Source organism: Podospora anserina, chromosome 5 (assembly GCF_000226545.1).
Source record: "Podospora anserina S mat+ genomic DNA chromosome 5, supercontig 5".
Classification (NCBI taxonomy): Eukaryota; Fungi; Ascomycota; class Sordariomycetes; order Sordariales; family Podosporaceae; genus Podospora; species Podospora anserina.
The window spans coordinates 77,537-95,106 of NW_001914847.1; the positions used below are offsets into that span (position 1 = coordinate 77,537).

General features: G+C 53.2%; 6 protein-coding genes across 6 annotated transcripts; 3 read left to right on the forward strand and 3 right to left on the reverse strand.

Annotated features, from left to right (window-relative positions):
* Positions 1-44: 44 nt before the first annotated feature.
* PODANS_5_4630 (uncharacterized protein) lies at positions 45-2,108 on the reverse strand (the record flags this gene model as incomplete). Its single annotated transcript, XM_001905282.1, has 4 exons — positions 45-503; positions 556-806; positions 881-1,948; positions 2,012-2,108. The coding sequence occupies 4 exons, from the start codon at positions 2,106-2,108 to the stop codon at positions 45-47; spliced, it is 1,875 nt and encodes a 624-aa protein (XP_001905317.1).
* A 1,003-nt stretch (positions 2,109-3,111) lies between these two features.
* Positions 3,112-5,281, forward strand: PODANS_5_4640 (uncharacterized protein; the record flags this gene model as incomplete). Its single annotated transcript, XM_001905283.1, has 2 exons — positions 3,112-3,971; positions 4,027-5,281. Coding segments are annotated over 2 exons (2,115 nt in total), but the record flags the coding sequence as incomplete, so codon positions are not given.
* Positions 5,282-5,618: 337 nt separating this feature from the next.
* On the reverse strand, positions 5,619-6,605 carry PODANS_5_4645 (uncharacterized protein; the record flags this gene model as incomplete). Its single annotated transcript, XM_001905284.1, has 1 exon — positions 5,619-6,605. The coding sequence occupies one exon, from the start codon at positions 6,603-6,605 to the stop codon at positions 5,619-5,621; it is 987 nt and encodes a 328-aa protein (XP_001905319.1).
* Positions 6,606-8,908: 2,303 nt separating this feature from the next.
* On the forward strand, positions 8,909-11,815 carry PODANS_5_4650 (uncharacterized protein; the record flags this gene model as incomplete). Its single annotated transcript, XM_001905285.1, has 4 exons — positions 8,909-8,956; positions 9,042-9,070; positions 9,136-9,253; positions 9,323-11,815. 4 exons carry the CDS (start codon positions 8,909-8,911, stop codon positions 11,813-11,815), a joined length of 2,688 nt encoding a protein of 895 aa, XP_001905320.1.
* Positions 11,816-14,589: 2,774 nt separating this feature from the next.
* On the forward strand, positions 14,590-16,792 carry PODANS_5_4660 (uncharacterized protein; the record flags this gene model as incomplete). The annotated part of the gene is made up of 6 exons (XM_001905286.1): positions 14,590-14,941; positions 15,002-15,013; positions 15,075-15,199; positions 15,240-15,394; positions 15,448-15,621; positions 15,706-16,792. The coding sequence occupies 6 exons, from the start codon at positions 14,590-14,592 to the stop codon at positions 16,790-16,792; spliced, it is 1,905 nt and encodes a 634-aa protein (XP_001905321.1).
* Positions 16,793-17,026: 234 nt separating this feature from the next.
* On the reverse strand, positions 17,027-17,543 carry PODANS_5_4670 (uncharacterized protein; the record flags this gene model as incomplete). The annotated part of the gene is made up of 2 exons (XM_001905287.1): positions 17,027-17,361; positions 17,429-17,543. The coding sequence occupies 2 exons, from the start codon at positions 17,541-17,543 to the stop codon at positions 17,027-17,029; spliced, it is 450 nt and encodes a 149-aa protein (XP_001905322.1).
* Positions 17,544-17,570: the final 27 nt, after the last annotated feature.

The following is a 17,570-nucleotide window of genomic DNA, read 5'->3' on the forward strand; positions in this document are numbered from 1 at the left end:
AAGCCTTGAAGCTTTTATGAAGGACCTCATTCCCATCCAAGCGCCTATCCACTGACGTTCAAATGCATCCAAGGATTGACGGCCCCCGACCGTTCGTCGCTTTGCCAGTTGAAGTGATGGTTCTCTTCCCTTAAAGACGTCCCATTGCTACCCGTCGTTCCCGAGGCAGAGGATTGCGATCCCAAGGTTTGAGTAGGCTGCTGTCTATGCAAGATAGCATGCTCCCTTCTCAACCGTTCCATCTTGATCCGTCTGATAGCTCGGCTACCTCTCACCACGCGGTGGAAGAATAGAAATATGTAAAGACCTGTAAGTGCCGTCACAGTCTCTCGAAAAAAAAAGTACATCTGAACCAAGAAACCAACAAGAAAGAGGAAGGCAGCTACGACAACGACACCGATGTAGCCCTGGGCTTCTCTTCTAGAGAAGTCAATTAGGTCAATGGGTTGGGTGATGTAATCCTTGACATCCAGAATAGACCTCTGCTTTTGTCTGGGTTTCTTCTGCCGGATCCGTATTAGCCTTATTGCAATTTTGCTTGGGGGAATAACATACCTTAGCCCTCTCAGGTACTATAGCTCGCTCTAATTCTACGGTGTTGACACGCCGTGTAGGACGAGAACGCGGGTCCTCATTTTGGGACGAGAAGCCCGTGTTTGTGAAAGACCGCATGGGCAGCCCTGGACCGGTGCCCAAATCAACCTCTGAGTCTAAACTGCCTGAATCGCTATGTGAGAGATTCTCTGGCGATGCCGTGTTCAGTGAGGAACCCACTGAAGTCGATTGTCTTCGACGAGTGCGTGACGCTGCAATAGGGAAGCGCCGATAAGTTCTCGTTCTCATCGGCAGGTATGGAGTTGACCGAAAATTCCCAACTTACAAGACTTGATACCCAGAGCGGTTAGAGCATAGCTGACGAGAAGAATGACTGGCAGGACCTGGCCAAATTTCCAATCCAGAAGTGGCGTAATATCGGCGCCTCCGTGAGTAAGCGAGGTGATAAGGTCAGTGATCGCTAAAGCAAACCAAAATGTACAGAGGAAAAGATCGTAAATAATGGAGTTCTGCAGCTCGATGACCACATCAAAGCCAACATTGGCAAAAACCGCCCATAGGAGTCTTGCTGCTGAAATTTGGCCTGACCTCCTCTTGTTGATGGTTGTGGTGAGGGAAGTAAACCGTTTGAGGGAACTCGCTTGATTCTTTTCTTGCATTTCCTCCAGGGACTTTTCAATATCGTTTTGGGCTCCTGGATATCCATGCAGCTTTTCCAAAACCACCAGAACCCATGAGCTGATTGCTTTCCGACGAGCATCAGAACCGGAGGGCAGCCGGGGAGCCACATCGGTGACAATGGATTGATAGTAGTTGACGCTCAGTGTCAACACGAGGCAAAACCAATCCCACAGGTATTCAAAGTCTGAGCCAGTCCGTGGCCAAGAGATGTCGCAGGCTGCAAGTGAAGCGTTGTCATACTCCCATGTACTGTACTGCAGATATTTGCAGACTAAAATGCCAGTAAGGCCCAGAATCATTAGCGATACCCGTAAATTTCTCTGAGCCTTCGTGCTCTCCTTGAAAGGAAGTCTTAGAACTGTCAGTGTTGCCAGGTGCACAGTACAGCACAAGTAAGCCAGGTCGCAAGCAGCATGAAATGAGAACATCGATATCGAACAGATCTGGGAATAGATGGCGATGATTAATCCGAATCCAGTCAAGAGCATCTGATCGTTGACCAGGAGAATGAAGCCTTGATAACCGGAGACTTCAGATGTTGCAGTCCATGCGGATCCAGACCGTGACGGTCCGCGCTTGAACCAAGGCAAGGCCATATCATCGATACAGTTGTATTGTTGTTGCGGAATGCGAATCTTGATCCATGCCAACAAGAAGGCAATTATCGCTGCTACTGATGGAAGGATGAACGAGAGAAGGATCTGCAAGGACACTTGTTAGCTAAGGTCCGTCCCTAAGAATGCATTCATGGGGGATGTTTTACTTGCCCCAATACCGGCGATATCAGGATCGGTGATGTCGTCGTCGGCAACACTGGTGCTCTCGGAGCATTCAAAATCCTTGCCACACAGACTAAGGGTAAATGAAACCATGGCATCGTCTGGTATGGCGTTTATTTAGATAAAACAACAGTCCTGCTCCAAATGTAACAATCCTGGCGATTGAAGCCATTTAAGTCGATCCAGGGTGACAGGCTATGAATCTCATGAGCAAATAAAGACCGGTTTTCCGGCTTAGACCGCAATCTCGCCGCAGCCAGGTCGGTGCCAGCTGTACGCTGCAGCAGCCACCTGTACTTTGTATGCAACGTTTCCAATGATTCCTGGTGGCGGCCAGTGGGAGCCCATTGAAGCCCCAATAGGTCTTCGCGCGCGTGGTGACAGCAGCTTCAGCTAGGACACAGCCTCAGATTTGCAAAACATGGGAAATGGTTTCTCGTACTTCAGGGCCTTTGGGAATGGCAGATAAGCGGTGCTAAGGCACACTGCGAGCAGCACTGGGGCCCTGTTAGAAAGCAAGTCAATATTTGTGATCTATTCCAATGCGTGCTCTGAAAGATTACATGGGCACCTGTCGTGGACAGACTGACAGGCTCCAGGCGCCCGGCCATTGGGACAGCTGAGGGCGCAGCGAGAACAGGAAGGAGGAGAGCTGGCGAGATGCTGGCATGGAGGTCAAGAGTGGGGATGCCGCTGTCAAAGCAGGGACTTGAACGGGCGGGTCCCGGAAAACAAGCCGAAAAGCTTGGTTGAACCAAGAGGGTCAAACAGAGGCTACGTGACGTCACCCAGATCCCGGAGAAGGAGATGTTTGGACACCGACTGTTCCGATGAGCCGGTGACTTTGTGCCCCTTCCGCGACTGCAGAGCGCCAGATCTTCGCTACAGGCAGATCGTGGGCTATGCCCGAAGCCACAGTTATAGCCGTGTTATTTACCCTCGACAACTCGGTCGACTTTGGGCCTCAGCCCCGCTCACATCATCTTGACGGAAACGGCAGCGTGTTAGCGCCCAGCCTCCCGGATACTCCGTACGCTTTGCCGGTCGCCTGACGCTTTTATGCTGAACAACAACTTCAACCGCTCACATATCTTAAACAATATCACCAGCCCATGCTCGTGTGTTGCGCGACAGCAACAGCCCAAGCTCCTCCATGTCAGCTCCTCCCGATCAAGCGACGGTCGATGCCCCGCCTAAGCGCAATGGCACGACAACCTCTGCGCTGCTCGAGAAGTACGCGAAGCAGAAGGAGAGGATAAAAACAAAGACAGGCCCTCCAGGCGGATTCGACCCCACGCCTCTGCCAGACGCGCCGCCTGGCTACACTGTCAAGTTCACCTTCTATCGCGCCTTCCACCTCCCCATTGCCGATCTGCATCTCCACTCCTCAGACCCCTTCATCCATGCGACATTGTTGCATGCCGCGCCGACAAGACACAAGGAAGACCCCGTCTTGACCCGACGAACGCGAACACTGAGGAGAACCACCGAACCAGAATGGAGGGAAGAGTGGATTGTGGCCAACGTTCCAGCGTCGGGATTTGCGCTCAAGTGTCGCCTGTACGACGAGGATTGGCCAGATCATGACGATAGATTGGGCAATGTTACCGTTAGAGTCCCGCATGTCAGTGAGGACTGGGAAGGATTTGGACCTGAGGGCAAGATATTTGAGGTCAAGAAGCGCTCCGGCAGCCGCAGAGCTTACTTCGTCCACGGCATCAGGTCGGTATTCTGCCGCAATGTCCCACTGACACCAAGAATGCAGCTTGGGATCGAGGTGTTGGGAAAGTCGGACCCTCCGCATGCCCAGGTTTATACCGTTGGTCCAACCCACTGGGTGAAGCACTACAGCCCAATGATTGGGTGGGTAACCGGTGTCAAAGTCAACAAGGACGCGGACAACGACGCGACGTCTTCTATCCACTCGAAAAAGAGTCGTCGCACAAAGAAGTTTGAGTGGGTTTCACCTTACTGCCTGCTGGATCTACACATGGACGCTGATAACTTGCAGCTTCCAAGCAAACGAGATACAACTCGCCGGGCCTGTACCGCCCAAGCTCTACCACCGCTATGTCGAGTTCCGCCCCATGATCGGCCGCATGTTCTCCTCCAAAGGCTTACGCGGCCGGATTCTCAATGCCGTCCTTCACAAACAGCATCACCGAATCTACAACTTTGACTCCAGCACCGAATACGGCAACTTTGAAGCTTGCAGCGAAGAGGCTTCTCTCCAGTTTCTCAAGATGGTCCACTTTGACGAAGGCGGCCGCATCTTTACATATGTCATTACTCTTGACGGCCTGATGCGCTTCACCGAGACAGGCAAGGAATTCGGCATCGATCTTTTGTCGAAACACTCGATGCACAGCGACGTGGCCACGTACATAGCCTGCTCGGGCGAGTTCTTCATCCGGCGTCTCGCTCACCCGCGCAAGTCACATCATCGCCATCACAGCCACGTCTCCTCGGGCGAATCCTCGTCTACTCAGCCCCCAACCCCACCGACGCATCCGCCCAACGAAAACATTGGCGATGGGCCCCCCAAGTCACCCCCACCACCCAAGCCTCAGCTTTACCAGCTGATCATTGACAATGACAGCGGGACGTATCGTCCGGACAAGTCTGTCTTGCCAGATTTGCAGAAATTCTTGGAGAGGAATTTACCTGGGATGGAGATCAAGGCTATGCACTGCGACGAGGAGGAGCTGAAGAAGATGAAGAAGATACAGATGGAGATCAAGAAGAAGGAGGGTCCGGCTGTGAGGATGGTGCTGAACCGGAGCCCGAGCAACTCGAGTTTTAGCTCGGATGATGAGTCGAGATTGGGGGATTTGACGAATTTGGGGGATGATGATGATGATGAGGGGGGGGGGTTGGGGTTGAGGAGTAAGAAGGAGAGGGCGTTTGATCTTGTGCAGGAGCCGCAGAGGTGGAGGGAGGTTATTGGGTACCCGAAGAAGAGGAAGATGGGGGACCTGGAAAAGGGGAAGGGGTTGGATGGGACGGGGGATGAGGATGAGAAGGTTGGTGGGAAGGTTAGGGAGGAGGTGGAGGAGGAGGGGGTTAAAGAGGGTGGGGATGGTAAGGCTGACGGGGATGTTAAAGGGCATGGGGGAAAGACAAAGGTTGATGGGGATGTGAAGGATCTTAGTGACTCGAAAGAACAGGACGAGAAGAGGGAGGAAAAGAGCGGCGATACTGAAGGTAATGGTAGCGGTAATGGTAATGGTGATGCCGCAAGTTCAGGGGTTGAGACCAAGGCGTGAAATGCTGGTCTAAACGAGAAGGACAATGACTTGACGATATAGATACCTCATTTTTGCTTAGCCGGGCAGGGCAGGATTAGGGCCGATGGCGTCCGGAGTTTGGGTTGCTTTATGGCATCATGGTCAGGGCACTGATGATTCCCAGTTGGGTTAGCGAGCGTTTTGTTTGTATTTCTGCTTCTCTGATCTATATTGCTGAAGGTCTAGATTTCATTTAATCCCACCATCCGCCAGCTTCACTCTTGCCGACAGTCTTATATGGAGGCCTCTCCTACAAGCACAGTTTCTTTTTCCTATTCATTGTTACGCTCACATTTCTTTCTCTCTCTCTTTCTCCTCACAAACTATTTGGTGGCGATAAAGGCATCTCCGGTCGTGATGGCGGCGCCTCGGTCCCGGATGCTTCCACAACCCCCACGCTACCTGCCTCGGAGGTTTTGGGACTTGACAGCTGTGAGTCTTTTTGTGGTGGGTCTTGGCAAGCCACCGCAGCATTCATCCCAACGTCCATGTCGTCCATCTGGGAGGCTGCCAAGGCGAGGTCGATGCCCCGTTGGAGGACCTGGGCATCTAGACCACCACCAGCCATGGTCAGCATTTGGTGGTGTGGTGTGGTGTGGTGTGGTGTGGTGTGGTTACGGGATTGTGCAAGTTCAAACTCACAAGCATGATTAACCATCATCCCGGGCCCCTCCTCAAAACCCACCCACAGGGCCTCGAACTGCTCATCAGACATTTGCGTCTCTTTTGCCAGGGGGAGAGTGCTGTCCCCGATGGCTACATACCAGAGGACTATAGCGAGGGCGCCGTTCTTCTTTTGGGGGTGCTGCATTAGGGCGATGGGCTCGGTGAGGCGGGCGGTGTTGGGGAGGAGGACGTCGCCGGAGGGGTCGAAGCGGGCTTTTTGCAGCTGGGGGTTGTGTGTGGAGGTGGAGAAAGGGGGGGTGCAGCGGGTTGATAAGGGGACGGGGAGGAGGGTGGCGGTGCAGCCTGCTTCTTCGTAGGTTTCGCGGATGGCGGTTGCCTCGAGGGGTTCGGACCAGTCTTTGCGGCCGCGGGGGAGGTAGTAGGTTTTAGAGGTGAGGTCGTGGATGATGAGGACTTTGCGGGCGGGGAGGTCGACGGTTATGGTGCCTGAGGCGAGGTAGAAGTCGGAGGAGAAGGTTACTTTCCAGGGAGGGGACATGATGGGGATGGGGAGGGGGGAGATGAAGGTGTAGATGTGGGAGGTTTGAAGACTGTGAAGTGTGAGAGGTTGAAGACTGTGAGAGATTGAAGACCGTGAGAGGCTTTGGAAACTGTGAGAGGGCCGAGTAAATGGCATTGAGCCTTGGTGCTAATGGTTGATATTAGAAAAGAAAGGTAAGGTCAAGCACATGAGAGCGGTGAGTTTGCACGTACAAAGTCCAGAGTAGGCAGGTGTAAGTGATCCGACCTGTGGGCGATATCGTGACGACAAGGCATCTTATACCCCAGCACCTTCTCTTGTTGGGTTTCCCAGGATAGGCACTATCATAGGTAGGGCAAGGTAACATTGGAGTTCCCGGAACCATGGTGTGAAAATCAGATCACCTTTGTTGGCTGAAAGGGGCTAGGGCTACCTGGTTCTGGACCTGCCAAACCGAGGAGCACACGACACACACCTTTGATGACCAAAAAGCACCCCACCACAAAATCTACATCGTATCCCCATTCGTATGTTCACCGATGATGATAGGTGACGAATTACCTCCCTGTGCATAAGGTAACAGGTAAACACCATGAATCTAGGGCGCTGCAGTCCTTCCCAGCTCCTGGAATCTCATCTGATCACTAACTGCAACGGTTCAACCGGTTATGCCTTTGCTAGATCCTCCGAGACACCACGGATGACGTCCTCAGCCGTGTTCTCTCTCGCCTTGGTTGATACCTAGATCGGTGATAGCTCCGGCCGAATGAGGTGGCATATCTGGTCAGATCCCCGTTGACCTTTTTATCAAGAAAAAGCAAGGGGTTCCGGGAAACCTGAGGGATTTCATGATCGGATTTCCGATCTGGCGTGCTATTGGAGAGTTTGGGTGATCACAGCAGCAGAATGGGAAAAGCAAACATGAATTTTTTTAGGGCCGCGCAGCAATGAGCCGCACTTTGGATGACTGTCAAGACGGAGGTTTCCGAGCGTGCTGGCTGCAGGTTGGAGGATTTAAGGTCGGTGAGCAGCTGGAGACGGCACTTCAGAGATGAAGGTTTACGGGATGAGAGGTAGTATAGGTAGGTATATATGCTTGATATTCTCTTGATGGATCGTCGCTAAGAGCATGTAGGTATACACAACTAGGTTACACTGCCCCTTTCAGACCCAGTTTGGCTGCATCATTGTGAATGCGGGGTTCGGGACCGAAAAAGTGGTGTGACTTTGATCTGATAGGAGGGGTTTGGTGCTGTTCGACATATCCTGTGATAGTTATCAGTGTAGGTATGAAATGAAGTCAGCCAACAGGGCACAAACACATTCCATCTGATGATGTATCTATCTCCTTCAACTTTCTCGAGTCTCTAATCAAGTCTGTCATTGTCTGATGTTGAAAGCTCCCCGCCAAAGAGCCAACGTTGAGGCTTGGCATGGATATCACCTACCCACAGTACCTATTCATCCGAGACCCTGAATTGATACTGATACTGGTCCAAGACATACCTGATTAAAGAAGATATCCCCAAGAAAAGACCTTGTGCTCACTGACACCAGATCGTATCGTTCAACACGTGGGAGATCTGAGGGCAAGCATCCGGGACATCCTGACAAAGATATGCAGGGATGGCCCTGACCAGGCGATCAGCCAAACGATCTGGGGATTCCAAAGCCTTGGCAGCACTCCTTCTGGAAGCCAATGCCGGGGCCGACGCGAATGTCAGATGAGCTTCCACGCTTCTCGACCGAGCCCCTGAATACGCGTTCATATCGGTGATACGGAGTATTGGGCAACCAACCTGTTAGAAGGAGCGGAAGCACGGTCATCTCAACACAACTTCCAAGCTCCCGTCTTTGAGGACCAGAGACTGGCTGTCACTGTTACTAGCGCTGGCCAACGACGGAAGCTCGGTCCATCTTCCACCTCAATTACAGTGGACACCCCGCGCCTGCGCCACCAAGAAACGACGTCTGAGAAACAAGAAAGCCGCTAACAATTTTTGGAGCTCCCCGTTCGTCCAAGTGCCACTCACAGTCGCGCTCCAGCTCCCATCCTTTGGGCACGAGTTGTCATCGTAATTGGCGTCGCCTGTTCCGAGTGGGAACTGTTTATATTGTTCTCCAGGACCCTTTTCGATAATCAACTCTCGAACACTGTTCATTAAATCCCCAAAGGCCTGGAGACGCGGCTCCCCCCGGCAGATGAAACCGAACGAGCCCCTTGGTTGCAATTCGATCGAGAAACGAGATTACAACATCCAGGCGACTTCACTGTTTGCAAGACACCACCAGCCCAGCCACCACCTACGGATACCTCACCCTGACTGCTATCAAGAGCCCGTTTGATCAATCCCTTGCTCTCCAAACTCACCATCACCAGTCAAGTGGGCGTTTGCCGACGGTACTTGGGGCGTTTGGTTGGTGGATGAGGACCAGGTCCTGTCCGACGGCGCCGAGGGATGCAGACGGCAAAGGGAAAGGCTGAGGCGCTTGGACGGAAGGCCAAGGTGTGTTTTCCTTCTTCTCTCGAGTCTGGGTTGTTCTAGTGTGTAATCGTGATAGCTAATCATGATCTCTCTTCGCTCTGTCTAGCTCACTCAGTCGTACCAAGAGCTCCTTGAGTAGGCCCGCCCACCAACGAGACCATCGCTACGATTGTATCACGCTGACCAACCTGTTCCCACAGCGAGTTCTCCAACAAGGACCTGAAATCTGTCGGAAACTACACTCTAGGCCGGTTAATAGGAAAAGGATCCTTTGGCAAGGTTTACCTTGCTACCCACAAACTCACAAATGGCTCCAAGGTTGGTTCTGAGCCGCGCATGCCATTGGGCAAGGGCAGTCGTTGATGTGTTTATTTTTTTTATTTCTAGGTTGTTCTCAAGTCGGCGAAGAAGGACGATGCCAACCTGGCCCGCGAGATTCACCACCACCGCCAATTTGTACACCCACACATAGCAAGATTATACGAGGTGATTGTGACCGAATCCATGGTATGGCTGGTGCTGGAATACTGCTCGGGTGACGAACTCTACAACTATCTGATCGACCATGGCAAACTCCCCGTCGAAAAGGTGCAAAAGACGTTTACGCAGTTGGTCGGCGCCGTGTCCTATGTCCACCAACAGAACTGCGTTCATCGCGACTTGAAGCTCGAGAATATCCTTCTCGACAAGAATGAGAACGTCAAGCTGTGCGACTTTGGCTTCACCCGGGAATACGAGGGCAAGGCCAATTACCTTCAGACCTTTTGCGGCACCATATGCTATTCGGCCCCCGAAATGCTAAAGGGAGAGAAATACGCCGGCGAGAAGGTGGACGTGTGGAGCTTGGGGGTCATCTTATACGCTTTGCTCACGGGTGAGCTGCCGTTTGACGACGACAACGACCAGGTCACGAGAACCAAGATATTGACGGAGGAACCAAACTATCCCGATTTTATACCAGCCGACGCCTTGTCACTCCTCAAGCTGCTCCTCTCGAAACGCCCCCTGCTACGACCGACACTACCGGATATTCTGGCGCATCCTTTCCTCGCCGAGCACGCACCGCAGCAGCAAGAGATCCTCAAACTGGAACGACCGGCACCTTTTTCGACCCCTCTTGAGAAGGAGGTACTGCACCGGATGAAGAGTGCCGGGGTGGATATCGAGGCTGTGATGGAGAGCGTCATTTCTCAACGATGCGATGCTCTGGGGGGTTGGTGGACGTTGCTGCTCGAAAAAGAAGTACGCAAAGTGATACGCAGAGAGAGGAAACGAAGAGAGAGGGCCGAGAATAGGAATTCACGCCGCTTTTCCCAAGCTTCCAGTCGACTGAACGCTCTGGCGACGGTCGAGGAATCCCAGTTCGCGAAGCTCTCAGATACCCCCCATAGGACACGGGGCCGGAGCCAGAGGAGAAGCGCCCACTACCCTAGCTTGACGATTCCGGACTTGCCCGGGTTTGCCGACTTTTCCAAGACTGGAAACGGAAATCTTGCTCTTAGTCCTGATGGGGAGGTGCCACCTCCACCGATTGACAAGGACTCGATAAGGTCAGTCAGCTCGTCGAGGCATCGGAGGCCGATCCCACCACCAAAGGAAGGGGTTCTAAGAAGCGCACGCTCTAGGGGCAGCACCCTCCATCTAGTGACGACAACAGACGCGCTAGAGGCCACCACCACCTCGCAGGCAGGTGACCCAAAGAAGGTGAAGAAACGACCGTCACATGCCATCCTTGCGACGTGGAAGAACTGGACACATTGGCTCTTTGAGCACACGGGGATGAAGAATGCCAGCAGGCGTGGAGGAAGCCAGTCGGCACCTAACCTTCTTTCCAAGCAGACAAGCGCAAAGGATACCAAGTCAAAAGATGCCAGTCCCCGGCCCCAGACCAGCAAGTATCCGGTGAGCGGGTCTAATGCAGCTCCTGCTACCGCCAGCCTACCCAAGAGTGTGGTTGCCAATGGCTACCCACCCCGCGGCTCTTCGGCAGCTCAAGGGACGTCGTCCAACCCAATATCGCCGACCTTGTCGACCCCATCCATGCACCATCCCCGGATGCCCAGCTCCTCTGGGTACAAACGGCAGTCCATGTCGCCTTCACCTTTGACACCCCGCTCAACCATCCGGCGATCCTCTGGGCCCACTGGACTCCGCGGACGAAAGTCTACCTCGTCATCTGTCTCGTCAGTGCGGTCCCTGCATCACACGCACCACCATAGCCACAGCAAGGCTAGCTCAACGTCGTCGAACGGTTCCGTCTCCACGTCGGTTTCCAAGACGCCAATGCAGAATGCTCGAAGTCCCCACCACTCTGTCAAGGTTTTACCGGCCACTCCTACCGGCAACACCTTTCCCAGCAACATCCGTCTTGTGCGGGACCGCAGCGGACCACCCCTGAGCGTCTTCAACGAAGGACTACCGGCCTTCAACGGAGCCATGATTCCACAGCCCCCAGGCAGCCCGAACCCGTTTTCGGGTAACGGAGTCATGTTTGCCAAACGCAAGCGGAACATCTTCAAGGGGCCCATGCTGAGTTTGTCAGGTTCAAGAGACACACGCAGTTCGGGGTCTGGATCAGCAAGCCACTCTAGAAGTGCGAGTGCTAGCGGTCTCGGGCGTAGGAGCGGCGAGATGGCGATTCAGGAGGTGGACGAGGACGACGAAGACGACAATCTGACCGAACGGGGAAGGGGTCCTCCCAGTGTGACAGACGAACTTGAAGAGGTGGAAGAGGTTGACTCTTTCTCGCCAATCGTCAAAGGCCCGGGCGAGATTGTGGAGGAGAGGATTTATGAGGAGGGAGAGGAAGAGGCAGAGTTGAAAGCTGGGTTGCCTGGCTTGCAGCCCGCGGCGACGATAACACCATCGCCCGTGTTATGAGGACGGTGTGCACAAAACATCTATCTTTTTTCTGTCTTTGCTAATCTGCATGAGAACATGAGTGACGGGGGACCAGGCCGGGGCCTGGTATGCCCGGTACGGCCGAGAAATAAGTGAGGAGTTACAGAAGTCAGAGCTGAAGCGGGGATGTGTAATAGTTGCCGCAAGAAGTGGCGGCGTGTTCCAAGCATGGGCTGGCTGTATATCTAGCTACAGCAGTAGCACGTTATTGTTGCTTTTCCTTTGTCTTTACAGCCGGGCGTGTTTTGAGCTTGTATTGTAGTTGTTAAGGATACCACTTGAAAGAATTTCTTTTTGCTGTTTATGTTGTTGATTTCAAATATCATTGACTCACGTCGTCGTTCACGGGTTGTATTGTTGGGGAGCAGGAACAGCTTCCGGAAACTGTGGTCTGGTCGGCAAGTGCCGCCGTCTGCCTAATCTCATGATCACTTCATACATCTTTTTCAAACCAAGCGTAGGGATCATTTTCGTCCCGGAAGGCTCGGTGATGATAGTTGCAAAAGATGTCCGAGAAGGCAGCCATTAGCGTGGGAATGTCAAGTGACCTGTCAGCCAGTCTTGCAGCCGTCTGGGGATGCGATGTTCCTGCAGTTTCCCATACACCCATACACTTGGAACACTAGAAGGCAAAATATCAGCTTGGCGCTCGTCGGGGGAGGACGACGGGTTGAGGCTATTGGCTCATTGGACAATGGTAAGCGATTGGGGAGTCTGGGCTGAAGAGAGGGCCGAATGTCGGACTTTGTGACAGGTACCTGGTAAGGCAAGGTCAGGTACGGTGAGGGGGGGTGCTGAGTGTGATATGCTGAGCTTCACGAGGTTTGAGGTTGGCTGAGATGATTCCCATCTCTATTCTTAGCTGAATATATGTCTCCTCCTCTCCTGTCCTGGTTTTCAGCATGTGTGGTTCGAGGGTAGGTCGCTGGCTCTTTGGGCGAGTGGCACCCTCCCACATGCAACCAATTAATATCGAGCCGTGTTTTGGGGGGGGCTTGGGTTGCACACAACGTGCCGCCGACCACAGTTTCGCACACCCAGACCTTTGCTGCTGCGAACTATTGCAACTACTGCACGCCCTGCATCTGCCCCCCTCACGAGCCTAGCCTCACTCTGTTCTCCCGACCCTGACATCAGGCGGGAGGAGGAGCGGGGGAAGCAAGCCACGATTCAGTAAATGTTTCTTCCCGTGACTCCCCTTAATGTTCACAAATTAATACTCATACCGGTAGGGCAGAGAGAAGCAGCTTCAACGCTTCCTCCCGCTTGCTTTGCCGGCCCCAGGTTTTGCCGTCCTTTGGGACTACAAAGCGAGTTCGACTGGCTGCACTGCTGACGATCTGGGTTACTCCGTAGCCATGCCCATCATATTAACCTGCCTGCACGTCGCCGCTGCCGCCACATGGAGGCAGAGAGATTCCCAGCAGCTGGGGCAGGCCTGATCTGGTTCGATGGTCGATTAGTCGGGTCGTCGTCACGCAGGCCAAGAAAGCAACGACAAAATCCCGTGGATGATAGGCAGATAGCTGATGAGGTTTTGTGATACCGGCTCCGAAGGACGGGGGATGGGATGACAAGGACTTTAGCAGAGGGGCAGATCATCATTGCCTTTCCTCTCCCGGACAGTTTTCTCCTTTGACCTAGATTAGGTTACTTTTTTCCTGTTTATATGCCGTGCTTGTTGTACCTTACCCTAACCTACCTAAGCTCGGTCAGGTCTTCTTCTGGGATATGGTCCCCCTCATCACACACGGGTCCGGCTTACCCAAAACCGCCGCCGTGCTCACACACACATAAACAAACTCGGATATGCACTCATGTATTGTCCATGGATATCTCCTCTTCCCCCCCCCCCTTCCCCCTTGACCAAGTTGAAAGGGTTCTGGATCGCCAAGATACGCCCACACATCCACACACTACAGTTCACCTCCGATTCCATGCCTAGCGTCAAGCGGCTCACTCGCAGCCGGAGTCACATCACGGCTCTTGTCTCCGAGGCGGCGGCCGAGTTTTGACGTTCGGTCCCGGATAGTGAGGCTATCACGGTCAAAACCATAGATTATTGTCTTTTCGGGAGTTCTGGGCGAAGCAGGCAGCTAGGGTATCATTGCTTCCCCTTGCAAAAAAGCACTATGAGTTTTTCGTGGTGGTGGTGGTGGTGGTGTCGGGCTTCAACTTGACCTGTTTGAGGTGGGTTATCAGAGTGGCTTGTTTTGTCGAGGAACACTGGGATGTGTGTGTGTGTGCGCGTGTGTGTGTGTGACGAGAAAGTTGTTCACCACCACATGGTCGGACGGAGATGTTGTGCTCATTTGCCTCCCGAGACACGACCTGGTGGATGGTGGAAAAGGAATTTTCTCTCTCTTTTGGGAGACAAGGGTCATGTCTGGGAGGGGTCACTCATTCTGCTTGGACCAGTTTCGATGGATGGTGGGCTTTGGGTGGAAAGGGGGAGGGGGTGATATTGAGATAGGTAGCTGAGGGTTCAAGTGGTCGGAGTATAAAGATGAGTATTATCCCGATCTTCTGTTGGTTGTATGTCTCACTTTGTTCCTTGAGGTTTTGTGAGTACTACCTACCCTAGGTACTGGACTCTACCACCGTCTTCTCTTCCAACTTGAGCATTGCCCAAGGTTCAGAGGTTTTTATTTTCTTGTGTCCTTTGGACGGGTGCTACCAACCTGTGTTCCAATCGTCCTTGAAGTAACTGTCCGTTGAAGTCTCATCGGACAGTTTTTTTGGGGGTGAGGATCATGATGGTTACCACCAAGGTTGTCTCCAACATGCTTCTGTCCTACGCGGCTATTTTCCTGTGGTGGTGTCTCGTCCCGGTTGGTGGTGCGGTCGCTCTGGGTTCTTCCCTCGAGCAGCCTGTTACGCCGCTGCTGAGGCCGCGATCACAGCGGCTACAGCCGAGACAGACGTGCAACACTGCGACGAACAGGCAGTGCTGGACCACGAGCCCGGCGTTCAATATCAATACTGACTGGGAGGCTTCGACGCCGGTGACGGGTGTGACAAGGACTTATACCTTTACGCTGACGGAGGTGAATAACTGGATTGGTGGAGATGGGGGGATCAAGGCGAAGGCTATGCTGGTGAATGGTATGTTTTTCTGTTCTATCGTAGATTTCAAACAAGGTTGGAACTAATATCTGTGTCTAGGTCAATTTCCTGGTGAGTACCAACTTGATGGACAAATTAAGGAACAGTGATTCTGATTGGTGTTTTTCGACAGGACCAACGATTACAGGCAGTAGGTTTGATTTTCTGACGTTAAAGCAGAAGATTCAAAGGCTAACAAACTACAGATTGGGGAGACAGAATCAATGTTACCGTCGTCAACAACCTCGTCAGCAACGGGTGAGTCGCCGTTTACGACTCAATTTGATGATCCCAACAGCTAACTGGTTGGGCTAGCACATCTATCCACTTCCACGGCATCCACCAAAAGAATACCAACAACAATGACGGCGTTAGTGGTGTGACCGAGTGCCCGATTGCTCCTGGGAGAAGTAAGACTTACTCTTTTATTGCGACGCAATACGGCACTGCCTGGTGAGTTCAAGCTGAGTTGAAGCAGCATGTACCAGGCGCTGATAACAAGCCAGGTATCATTCCCATTTCTCAGCACAGTATGGCAACGGTGTTCTGGGAGCCATTCGCATCAACGGCCCAGCATCAAGCAATTACGACGATGATCTTGGTCCGCTCGTGATTAGTGACTGGTATTACGGCTCGGCGTTTGCGCTGGCACACCGAGTCAACAGCCCTACGAATCCATAGTATGATAACCCCTGATGTTGGGTTGATCTGAGATGGCTAACCACCAGTAGCATCCCCGGCTTCCCCGGGTCGCCACCTCCTAGTGACAACATTCTGTTCAATGGCCTGAACAGAAGAGCCAACGGTGCTTCGGGAAGCTATCGCAGGTTCACCCTCACGGCCGGACGAAAGCACCTCCTCAGACTCATCAACGGCTCAGTCCAAGCCAGTTTCACCGTGTCCTTGGTAGGACATTCCTTCACCATCGTCGCCACCGACATGGTCCCTATCACGCCCGTCACGGTAACAAGCCTCTACATTGGCGTCGGCCAAAGATACGACGTCATCATCAACGCCAACCAGCCCGTAGCCAACTACTGGTTCAACACCACCTTCTCCTCGGCCCCCTGCGGCGGAGCGACCAACCGCCCAGCCATGATCTTTCAATACTCCGGCGCACCCACCGCAAACCCTACCTCCGCGGGAACAGTCCCCCCCGACTCCCGCTGCGCCGATTCTCTCAACTACACCCCCATCGTCAGCAAGTCTGTCCCCTCAGCCTCCTTCACAACAGGCAACACCCTCAACACCCGACTCCAAATCTCCACCACCGGCGGCATCTCCCGAGTCTACTGGCCAGTAAACAACACCCCCATGAAAGTAAACTGGAACAACCCAACCCTCGAGTACGTCAAAAACTCCAACACAGGCACCATGCCCGCAAACACAAACGTCATCTCCGTCCCTACCGCAAATCAATGGACCTTTTGGCTTATTGTAAACAACTCCTCCATCCCTCACCCCGTCCACCTCCACGGACACGACATCCTCATCCTCGGCGCCAGCCCCGCCCTGGCCGCGCCGATCAACCCGACTAATCGGCTGAGGCCGTACAACCCCTCTGTTGATGGCCCGGCCTTGAAAATTGCGAACCCGACGAGAAGGGACACGACGATGCTGCCGGCGTGGGGGTGGTTGGCGCTCGCGTACCGGACGAACAATCCGGGGGCGTGGCTGATGCATTGCCATATTGCCTGGCATGCTAGCCAGGGGTTTAGTGTGCAGTTTTTGGAGCAGCTGACGAGTATACCGACGGTGATGAATCTGAATGAGTTGACGGGGAATTGCAATAATTGGGATGCGTTTTACCCGAGTGGGGCGCCGTTTTTGCAGGATGATTCGGGGATTTGATTTCTTGGGTTTGGGGGTTTGTTTTGTTTTTGATTTTTTTTTTGATTGGGGGCGGAGGGGGGCTGTTTACTACTGGGACGTGTTTGTCGGTTTCTTGAGCACCTTGTTTTTCTTAGTTCGACCGTGTATTTGTGCTCGAGAGTGAATAAACGCTGTATTATTGCTCCTTATTACAAACATGGTAACGAAAGGGGTATTGCAATCTCCTGTCTCTCTAGGTCTCATGTTTCTCCATTACTTCTGCTCCTTCTTCCCAAACCCCAACCAACCCCCCGCCGCCTTCCCCCCATTCACCACCCCGCTGCCCACCGTCTTCCCTCCCTCAACAACACCACCAACAAGGGTATTCCCCGCCCCGCTGACGGCATTGCTGTTTCCCCCGGGGACATACCCGCCCTGACCATCCTTGCCCTTTCGCTCAAGCCTGTTGACTCCCTCCCTGGAGAGTAAATCGCCGACTGGTCTGCCCAGGCCGTCCTGGCCGAGCTGGGAGGAGGCAGTGGTGTGGATGTTGTCTTGGAGGGTGTCGGCTTGGGAGATGCCGGTTACTTTTGTTTTGTCGAGGTTTTCTAGAGGGACGACTGGGTTAGTGGCTATAGTGGCTAGGAAGGGAAAGGGAAAGGGAAAGGGATATACCTTTGGTGGTGTAGCTTGCTTTGTTGTCGCGGGTGAAGTAGCGGAGGTAGAGGTCTTCGAGGTAGGGAACCCAGGTTTCGTAGAGTGTGTTGTATTGGGTTTTTGTCCACTCCATTTTTTTGCTTGTTTTCGATGTTCCGAT